This window comes from Dermacentor silvarum, chromosome 2 (genome assembly GCF_013339745.2).
Source record: "Dermacentor silvarum isolate Dsil-2018 chromosome 2, BIME_Dsil_1.4, whole genome shotgun sequence".
In the NCBI taxonomy this organism is placed as follows: domain Eukaryota; kingdom Metazoa; phylum Arthropoda; class Arachnida; order Ixodida; family Ixodidae; genus Dermacentor; species Dermacentor silvarum.
Window position 1 is genome coordinate 178,305,345 of NC_051155.1, and position 10,605 is coordinate 178,315,949.

The window sequence follows — 10,605 nt, forward strand, 5'->3', positions numbered from 1 at the left end:
CGCTCTACGTGGGCAGAGTGGGAGGAATTCGATTTAAGCAGTACAGAATAGCACAGATTGTTGTGTGTAAATGCTGTACGTTAGAATGAAAATAAGGACGTGAGACGAAAGTATTGCAGTGACAACACTCACTCATAGTGACAGGTGAAATATAAAACAATTGTGTATGCCCAAAAGTTCAACACATTTTAGCATCTTGTGGATTTGACCAGCTGAAGAACCGGGGAAGAAATTTCAAGAAATTGGTTTATGAAGAAAATGAGCTGCGTCACAGTGTGTGGTAACAACATTCGGCACGTACTCAGCAGTTTTAAAAAGTGCATGTTAGTACTCTTTACGCTATATGCAGACAGGCAGCGTAAGGGATGAGTGCCAATTAAAATGATATGAAAGATATGCAAACTTGCATGTTTCTGAAGCGTCCCTCTGACTACTGTAAGCGCGTCACTAAATATTGGCTCAGTGACAGTTAAGAAGGTTGCATTGTGACCGTGTGCTCTTAATCGACGAAGCAGCAGATCCCTTGGACGCCAGGGACTGTGTCGCCGTAACACCTGTCGAAGATGGGACCGAGATGGACTTTAGTGACCCATTGTGTACGGAGAACCACGACGGAAGCCTGTACGAAGTGACCGCAGATGAAACCTGCCAAGCGACCGGGTGAGTCAAAGACGTCTGACACACTTTAGCGATGCATACCACGGTACTCGCGAAAGGGTGATAGCGATATGAAAGGCGCATGCTAATTGGAGGAAGTTGGCACGCGTTATGCTTCGCTACTAGAATATTTTTAAAAGTCGAATCGTCTAAGCAAAAGCGGCAAAGCCCAAAGCAGGGCCATGCCAAGGAATTATTTTCGGGAGGGCTTTTGTGGAGACAACGGTGGTCATTATGAAATATTTCTATTACCTTATTTTCGCGTATGAATCAAGCGCATTACTGACATATGATAGTATATATAAGCACATAATGCATTTATTGGCAAATATGTAAAGTCTGCTGAGCAGTATATCACCGCAGCGTTAATTGCAGGAGTTTTTAGGACCCCCTAAAGTTCCCTCTGGTTACGGGCCTGGCCCATAGTGCTTGGGTAACTGTCAGTGTCGGTGGCGTGCTGTCAGGTCACCCCCTGCAGTGTCGAAGGCTAGAAGCGGCGTAAAGTGGTGAACTTGATATTTAATTGTTTGGCTAAAAAAGGTGAAGTACTGTACCTGGCAATGGGCATCTATATAGTAAGGAAACCGACTGCAGAAACAGTCAAGCAACAAATGACTGGGATAGACGCAAGCGCTGTCTGTCCTGCAGCTATATATAACTCTCAGACCTGGGTAGTGCGGCGTGCGATGTTCCTTTGTAGATATTCTGTTTGTTTTACCTTTGCCTGATCCCCATCATTGTTCCTTCGCTGCCCACGCGTCGTGCGATTGGCGGTCATGTATTCACAAATTTGTGTATAGGTATCAACTCAATGTTTCTTTCTTTCTGTCACTGTTATATAAGTCCCTTGTCTGTTTCTGCGCTGTAGTCGCTTTTATTGTGGATTACCAACTAGCCCATTCTTATGCTCTGCACCTACCATGTGTCTCGCGTAACTTGTGCCAAAATTTGAAAATATGCAAGTGCTACGTAGCTGGACAGAACCAAGGTAATGGTGTTTGCCGTCGCTCGGACCAAGTCGGACTATATTCTTTGTGTTTCGCCTAATTACGTTATTCGTTATTATTAACAAATCAATTTCGATAAATGTCACGTAGAGCAAAAGTGTCATTGAGAAAATTGTAGACCATCCTGAAAAATTTCCGATCCGGCTTTCTGTTGTTCAATAAGTTCGACATAAAAGTTTTTTTTCCCCAAGCCTGAAACAAAGCCCGCGAAAAAAAAAAAAAAAGTGCCGTGCGACTAGCCAGACACATGGTTTATATTTTCGTGTCATTCGTGCACTTGTTTTGGTTTTGTCGTCACTGCCGTAGGTTCACCTTATTATTATGTTGTCCCCGTTCAAGTCGCGCTCTCTGTTCGAACGCCCTCTTTTTGTGACTACCGTAAAGCTGCTGACGATTGCTGTTATGGGTTCTGCCAGCTCTAAGAACCACCCAGGTCGCTCCACAAAACTAGATATACTTTACATAGATACCGGAGTTAGCTCGTCTGTCTGCATGTTATGTTGCCAAATGTTCAACACTCGTAATAGACGTCGATCGCTAATAGTGGCGATAGAGAATTCGAGTAAGAGCGTATGTTTATTTAAATTGCCTATCGCTGTTACCGCGAAGATAGGTTCTACTCATGATATTGAAGGCATTATTGTACCAGTAAGGGGATCTCAAAGGGCCACCGACAAGCTACTCCCAAGTTAACGGGACCGGTTCTGTGGACGACTAGAAGTGGCATGACACGACAAGGCTCGAAGTGCAGTCAGCTTGTGCCGACCCAGATGCGGCGCTGTACATTAAACCGCATGCCAAACCAGAATAAGTCGAAAAAGGTGCAAATACTTGGTTGGTTTTCTATGGACTGTACGCAAAAAAAAAACGAAAAAAAAAAAACGATTGCTTAACTCGAACCATCCAGATCTTCCGCGGCCCTCACCAAAGGTTGCTTGGCTGAAGGAGGGTCCCAGAGTGACTGGTTGCTCCGGCACAAGCAGATATTTTACTTAGATATACCGGTATGACGTGAAAACATGCAGGGCTCACACCATGTAACTGGGGAGGAGATTTTTTTGGGGGGGTCTATTTACAGGCTGATAACACTGATGAGGACACAAGGAAAATCTCACCCGTGATGCAGCTAATATGCCGCTCATGGCACGTCGTTGAAATGCCAGTTTCGAGATTGCACACAGATTTACAAAGCGCCAGTAAGCAGAATTACTGAATGGCCCAAATAATACAACATGAACGATGAATGATTTAAATCATGCAAGTGGCAATGAATGTCCCTTTTGTAACATGCGCCTTTTAATTTTAATATTTTGGTGCACCTAGAATTGTGATTTTCTTTTCGTTGACAACTTTTGTTAAGACAAACAGATTTTCCTAATCCCTTCGAGTTCGTCTTAACGGCAGCACACTCATTCAGTGCAGTTAGGGTGCTTGGGGCTGGGATGCGATATTAGAAGCCTTCCAGTGTCTTTACACACGAGTTTCTTCTCCACACAGCGGCGTGTCCGTGAACGGCAGTGGCGGTGGCCGGCGGGAGCGGCGCAAGCAGCGTCGCTACCGCACGACGTTCAGCAGTTTCCAGCTCGAGGAGCTCGAGAAAGCGTTCCAACAGAGCCGCTATCCGGACGTGTTCGCCAGGGAGGACCTGGCTGCCAAGATACAGCTGACCGAAGCGAGAGTGCAGGTGAGGACAGCTCTCTCTGGACAGTTGTCTGCGCACTGTGTCGGAGGCTCCTCCGTATATACATATATAGGGTGTAGCGAGTCATTCAACACTCGTTAGTTTAGCAGGGCTGGTAAGGATCTTCCACCGACTGCGATCAATGCAAGCTCTTGTCATTTGCACCTTTTAGGGAACGTACATGAAGTGAATTTTTGAGCACGGTTCATCATTCTTCGCATACAGATGGCCTGTTTTACGTCCGGCTGTTAGTAGAGTTAGTAGGGTTAGTCGGTTAGTGAGTTAGAGATTAGTAGAAGGCGACTGGAGGTTTGGTGGCAGAAAAGTAGGGAGACTGCAAAGAAAGGAAGCGTACAACACCAACGTTCCCAAAGTTTGATGCTGGGGATGTTTTGTCTGTAAAAAAAAAAAAAAAAAGAATGAGATAGGTAGAGCATTAGGCAAAATAAGAAAAGTACCTTGGTGGCGCAACCCACTGCTCCGTTTACAAGGAGACGCTTAAAGGAGACGCTCATAGCATGTTGTAAGAGACGCTCGGGTTGCACAATTGCCGGTCTTGATCGCCAGGCTAAGCCCGCCTGCTACAACCATGGCCCCTGGATAAAAAAAAAAGAAAAGAAAAAAAAAAGTGCGGCCCGTTGCGTGGCGCCGAATCGGCGTCTCCACGGCCGCCTGGATCGGCGCGCGCGGCGGTCCAGGCGGCCGTGGCGTCTCGGGCCTAGTTCTCCTCACGCCCGCTCTGGCGCCACTGCTCGGGCACAGCCGTTCACGGAGAAGCATTCCCACAGCCGCGTTTGTACGCGCGACAGTGACTCTACTCAGGTCGTAAAAAACGCGTTTTATAGTTGCACATTACAGGTTGAATATTAAAGTCGTTATTAGAAGTGCCGATTATCCCACATATGTGAAAAGTCTGCCCTAAGGAGTGCCAATCTTTTGTAGAGTGAGCCTCAATGCTCTCCATGAAGGCTGCCCGCTCGACTCACCTGAAATGAAAAGAAGTGCTCTATTACGAATAATCGGGAGTGGATTTACGTGTTTCTTCAAGACGACTTCAAGACGATGGATCGCGTTTATTTACAAGATGATGAATGCTAAGGTATCGCTCAGCGAAAACAATCCATGGCGCCGCACCCGATCCAGCCCAGCTTCGTTCTTCTCTTCAACCGAACTCCCCTCGCACGTTTCAATATTCTCTGCGCTGGCAGTAGCACGGCCGCTAGGTAGGTAGGTAGTAAAATTTATTGAGGTCTGGAAGAATCTTCACCCCGTTTTCATAGGGACAAGACTGCGGGCCGCTCCTGCGTTGGGACGGGAAGGCCAAGCCTCACCGCCGCATCGTGGGCCTTCTGGACAGCCCGGAGTTGATCAATCTATTCGTGGCTCTTTTTACATAAAAAAAGGTGCGGCCTGCTGCGTCGCGTCGCCGCCAGTGGGCGAGCGCGTCTCGGCTGAGTTGACACTTGCGGCTGCTGTTTTTCCTGGGCTTGAAAAAAAAAAAAAGTTTCCTGGGCTGGGCGAGTTCTTTTTTCTTTTTTTTTTTGTATGTACGACGGATAACCAGGAAACACACTCGGGACCGCAGTCGGAAGCAAGATACTAATCTTCGTGTTCTTTTTATAGTCATTCTCAGTAAAATGTAATAAACATACCAGTGACCTGTCGCTTGGCTCCCACTTGCTTCCTTTCCCTGACGGCCCTTGTCGAGAAATATTCTTCAGCCACGCTTCCCGGCGCTGTAGATCCCAGGGGAATTCGTGGTGCTTCACAGTTGTGCCTCTTCTCGCGTTCGAGTTGCACAGCGGCCACAACAGCTTCGCGGCATCACACCGCTAGAAAAAACCGTCTGCCACACACGCGCACACCAGAGAACCGTACTCAAGCACAAGAAACATGGCAAGCTGCTCACACACACGATCACACAAAAAAAGCACACGAGAATGCGCACGAAAAAGCACACCAACACGCATAAATTCTGAAGCAACCACATTGTAGTACGAACCGGCGTCTGCCTTGCGTACCGTAGCAGTGGCGTCCTCACCGAAAACAGCGGCCGCAACTGTCAACTTAGCCGACACGCGCTCGCCCATTGACGGCGACGCGACGCAGCAGGCCGCACTTTTTTTTTTTATCCAGCGGCCGTGCTACAACCCACCACCACCACCCCCACCACGCTCATAGCATCCATCCATCCATGCTGGTTTCCCTATGACTCAGCTGTTACACTTCAGGCCCTGTTATAATCCCACGCACGAAAAATTTGCACTTCTATCTGGCGGCTATGATACCCCCATATGTTCTGAAAAATGGACCACAGGTTCAAGTGTGTGAGCGGTAACATACGGCGGCACGTGAATGCAGGTGTGGTTCCAGAACCGGCGGGCCAAGTTCCGCAAGCAGGAGCGCCACGACGCCAAGCGGCTGTCTTCCTTGCTTGCCGAAGCCAGCATCCTGGCCAGCGAAGGCAATATCGACTCGGCGGTCGCCGTCGACGGGCTGGCCGGCATAAGCGTAGACGTCCTCAAAGGTCTCCTCAGTGGGTATATACTCGCCTCGTGCCGCTTCTAACTCGCATATTACTCGCCTTTTATTGTACGCGTGTGCACATAATGGAAGTGCGCGCGCGTAGTGCTGCATGTGGGTGGAGGGTGCTGTCAAGCAGGAAGGAAACGAAAAAAAAAAAAAAAAACAGCATGTTACGTACACGCCTGCTCCACACTTGGTTATGCATAAAGTTATACTACCTGAAGGGACAGAGTTCTTTACGTTGCATCCTCTCAGTTGTGGCTATTTGGGCATTTTGGTAAGACACGAAAGAACTTTTTGCGCACAAAACGAGGACAGGGAAGAGACGAAGACACACGAGCTCGTGTGTCTTAGCCTCTTCTCTGTCCTCGTCTTGTACGCAAAAAGTTATTTCAAGTGGAAAGCAACACTCGCGGTGGAACGCCTTGCCCCCCCCCCCCCCCCCCCCCACCACCACCACCACCATTTTAAAGGAGGTTTTTGACGATTTGCGCCATGCTCACCACGATTGTCTCGTAAGGATGTCGCCAGAATTTTGCGTTAACATGTTGCAGTTCGCCGAAGCGTGGATTGCGATAGCAAATTAGTATACATCTATACGAAGTAGGGATAGTAATTTTATCGGCCGTGTAAACTTGTAAAAATTCATTTCATAACTAAATAACTAAATTAACAAGCATGGTGTCAGCACGCGAACGAAGTGAACTTCGTGCTGTCTGCGTAAACGCAAACGGAGCGGCGAGAACACAGCACGCACAAAGGTATGAGCCGCCGGCGCTCTGCCCCCCACGCAGATCGCTTTCAAGATAGAGAGCGCGCGACCGCGAAATACGCAATTTCTGCCGGAGTACAACCACGCCCCCCTCTCTCCCCTCCCCCCAGTTCCTTGCGCGCGACGGAAGGCTGCGCGCGCGAGACTGAGCTGCGATCGCCGGCTCCCCTCGCACGCTTTCACACGCACATGCAGCAAGCGGCGCGCGGCGACGGTGTTATCGCCCTTGGACTTTATACGGAGCATCACGGCGACGCCAACGCCGGCGGCAGAAATACATCTGGAGTGTCTATATAATTGCTATTGCATTAAGAGAAGGCTGAAGTAACAGGTTGCCTAACCAAACTACAAAATAACCGGATGCATTGCTGAAAGTCCGGCTCACCTCACCGTTTTCGAAGTAGTGCTCGAAGGTCGAAGGACCGGATGCTTCGCAAGTGCCACAGGAGTACCCATCATGATACAATTGCCACCAGCGTAGCTACGCAGCACGGTCAGTGCGAAGTCACGGCGTCGCGATGAAAGCAACAGCGCCGACGCTCAATCCAGGCAGCAGGCGGATTACAGAGAAACAAGATAAGAGGTCGACGGAACGCTGAGCAGAAGCGGTAACGGAACCAACCAAACTGGGCACTCGATAAGGCGTCGATCTCACTCGCTTCTCGCGAAGCTGCAGAAGCTGGCGAGTTCGAAACCGTATAGGGTCTTGCCATGTCTAACCATCGTCACAAGGGTGAGAGTGAAAGCTTACGGGCCATCGCGATGTCACAACATGGCGGTGAACGCACACCATGGAGTTAGCACTGTGCTGCAGGAACTGCAGGAATTTACGGTTGTAGTAACTTTGTTTCCAGAAGCATATTCACGCTATTTATATTTCCTGGTGTGAACAAGCTTCTGGTGAAGATTTCGTGCCGAAAAATGTGCAATGTACATCAGAAGGTGCGTGCATGGGTGTGCGTGCGTGTTTCAGCGCGTTTTGCGTGCGTGTCTATACTAATTGTTCATGTGTGTGCGTGTATTGTGCATGCTTGTGTGCGTGTGGGCGTGTTTCTCTCTCTCTCTCTCTCTCTCTCTCTCTGTGTGTGTGTGTGCGTGTGTGTATGCTTGCGTGTGCGTGTTCTTGTGTGTGCATGTATGTGTGCGCGCGTGTTTCGTGTACCTGCGCGCGCGCGCGCGCGCGCGTGTGTGTGTGTGTGTGTGTGTGTGTGTGTGTGTGTGTGTGTGTGTGTGTGTGTGTGTGTGTGTGTGTGTGTGTGTGTGTGTGTGTGTGTGGTGCGTGTGGGCGTGTGTTTTCGTCCGAAAGGTATCAAGGCTAGGTATCAAGGCACCCTATACATTGGACCACAGCGACTGTCCGCAGCGTTTGACCGCGCCGGAACGCGATCACATGTGCTCGCGTATCAGCGCGGTCGTGAACGTCATGGCGTTCTTTCGGTCACCTCCAGCCACGCCTCCGGCTGTTGACATAGCGTCGCACACTCCAGGGGGTGCTGCATCTTTAAACTTGTGCTAGGGGGTGTTGATGGTACTCAATGCTGTGAGCTCCCCAGTGAGGTCTCCCTCACTTTCCTTCAAAACCCCCTCCATCCTGCCGTAGCTTTAGGAGGAAAACGAAGCCCAGGAGAAACAGGGAGGGGCGGGGGGGGGGGGGGGGGGGGGGGGGGCGTGTCGCGCTGTAGCGCCGCAAATTCTAGACTGAGCGGCGGCTACTTGTGCTACCTGCGCTGAGATGGCTTCGAACTGACGCCGCGGACGTAACAGGAGCGCACGGGAAGCTGGCATGTGTGCGTGTGCGGAGGATTTGAAGGGGGTTGAATTGACCTTGGCCGGTATTTTGTAGCGGTTCCTTTCCTATGCTAATGCCTTTTCGTGCTTTTCGCGCTTGGTCAGTGGTCAGAGCGAAGGTCTGCTTGCGTTATTAACGGGACCAGCCGGTCGTGAGCGGTGGATGATAAGACAAGCATAGAATAAAGCATAACGCATCGCAAACGTAAACGGCCGTTAATGGCACATGATTTCGTGTGCCGTTTACAGCTGCGGTTGCCGCTCACTGATTCATTACTTACCGCTCACTGATTCATTATTTACCGCTCACTGGCATTCATTCGCGACCACAGTGTTATGGTTACAATAAGCCGTGCAGCTGAACTCGTTGGTTTACCCTCCTCGAAGACTTCATCTTTTGCGATCTCCGTGTTTATCTAGTTTGTCTGCAATTAGTAACGAGTTAAGCTAACGGCCAAATTGGGCGCGTCAACAGAAATGGGGATTCCGCGGAGCCGCTGAAATAATTTCTCGGCCGCGGAACACAACTGGCATGACCGGCTTCAGAAGTGCAAGTGTCTCTACCGAGGTTGCGGCAATTACCAGCACATGCCCATCGTCTAATCCCCTTCTCGCATACATCATAGAGTGAGTCGTAACAATATGCTAGTGACGTGCGCTGATGGAGGTAGTAATTATTAGAAAAATCGCGCAATCTATTGAGCACTAGTGGTCGCCCTATATGTGCTTGAACCGTTCCGCGCCGAACCGGTAACCGGTATTATTTTTTTCGGATCAAGGTCCGTTCGGGTTCAGCCATGTTCCAGGAATGTCGGTTAGGGTTCGGGTTCAGTTCCGTACAAAATTCCGGTTCGGGTACAGTTTTCTGTTCGGTTTCGGGTTCGATTCGACAGCCTGCACAGGATATGTCCTCTACTGAAGGGCGCATAATACATATAGACAATGCAGAACGTGGACACGTTGTTTTAAAATGCTGTCTTGATGCATCAGCAGCTTTTACCGGGCTGAAAGCGATATGCTTGTGTTCTTCTGCATATGTGCCAAGAACTCTTGCGTCTGTATGGGCACATCCGTGTCGGCAAAAGTGGTTCCCTACTATAGGTCATAAAGCAAACACAACAAAAAACACCCGTGTACTTAGATTTAGGTGCACGTTAAAGAACCCCAGGTGGTCCAAATTTCCGGAGTCCCCCACTACGGTGTGCCTCATAATCAGATCGTGGTTTTGGCACGTAAAACCCCATAATTAAATTATTTAACAATCGGAATGCACATCCAGCCACTGTTGAAATTGTTAGTGAATCAACTTTTCTTTGTATGTTTCAGGTGGTATCTCCGGCGACTCCTTCGCGGATCCAACACAAATAGGCGTCGTTGAGCCACTCATGGAAGGCTTCGGTAACGGATGTGTCACCGGCAGCTGCGACATCAGCACCGCCGGGTTAGCGACAGACGGCGCCGCCGCTGTCACCGCAGGATTCAGTGCCCCCGACTTTGAGTTGCACCCACAACCGGCGCACTCGACACAAGCCACAGAAACGCAAAACCAACCAGGCAACACGTCTGGCGCCGTGGCGCCGGACGGCGACTTGCTGCAGATCGCGTTCGGCTCAGCCGTGGAAGACTTGACGCCGCCCTCTTCGCTGGTCGACTGCGGTGACAGCACGCTCAGCGATTCCGTACAGAGCATGTTCGTCGAGATGTGCTTTCCCAGTGACATGCACGAGGGTGAACTGTGAACGTGAAGCACCGACAGCGGTCTTAAGCACTGTTTTGACGGTCTCTAGGAAAACGTGTTGCGCCTAAGGCACCGAACTGTATCACTGTTGAACGCTGTGCTCAGGACACTATTCGTGTTTCGTTTCTAGTATTAAGATCATACCTTTCAGTCTTGCCTATGGTTCGAACAGCCACGCATAGCAGGCGGAAGGCACCCGATGCCATAGACACGCTGCACTCTTTATTAAGCTGATACTGATGGAGCAAACTTTGTACTACCATGCCTGTGCATCGAAAGCGTTTGGTCCACGGAGGTGGATGCAAGGGTGCGGCCTACGGTTACTTGCGCGCTGCATCAGGGCCCGGCCACAATGTCTGCAGAGCCACTTACTCTGCAGAATGAAAGGGGTCACCTCTTTATCCCGGCCATACATCCAATGCCACTGATGCTGTGG

General features: G+C 49.9%; 1 protein-coding gene and 1 long non-coding RNA gene across 3 annotated transcripts in view; one reads left to right on the forward strand and one right to left on the reverse strand.

Annotated features, from left to right (window-relative positions):
• Nucleotides 1-540: 540 nt before the first annotated feature.
• Nucleotides 541-10,605, forward strand: part of LOC119442200 (uncharacterized) — a 53,622-nt gene continuing 43,557 nt past the window's right edge. For both annotated transcript variants that reach the window (XM_049661961.1, XM_037706979.2), the window contains exons 1-3: nt 541-660; nt 3,162-3,348; nt 5,707-5,881. In XM_049661961.1, coding sequence (XP_049517918.1) covers nt 575-660; nt 3,162-3,348; nt 5,707-5,881 — 448 coding nt within the window. In that variant the 5' untranslated portion in view covers nt 541-574. The remainder of the gene's footprint in view (nt 661-3,161; nt 3,349-5,706; nt 5,882-10,605) is intronic.
• The window catches only part of LOC125943229 (uncharacterized), a 40,580-nt gene continuing 40,145 nt past the window's right edge, over nt 10,171-10,605 (reverse strand). The window contains exon 3 of the long non-coding RNA XR_007465676.1: nt 10,171-10,313. This is a non-coding gene — a long non-coding RNA (uncharacterized LOC125943229). The remainder of the gene's footprint in view (nt 10,314-10,605) is intronic.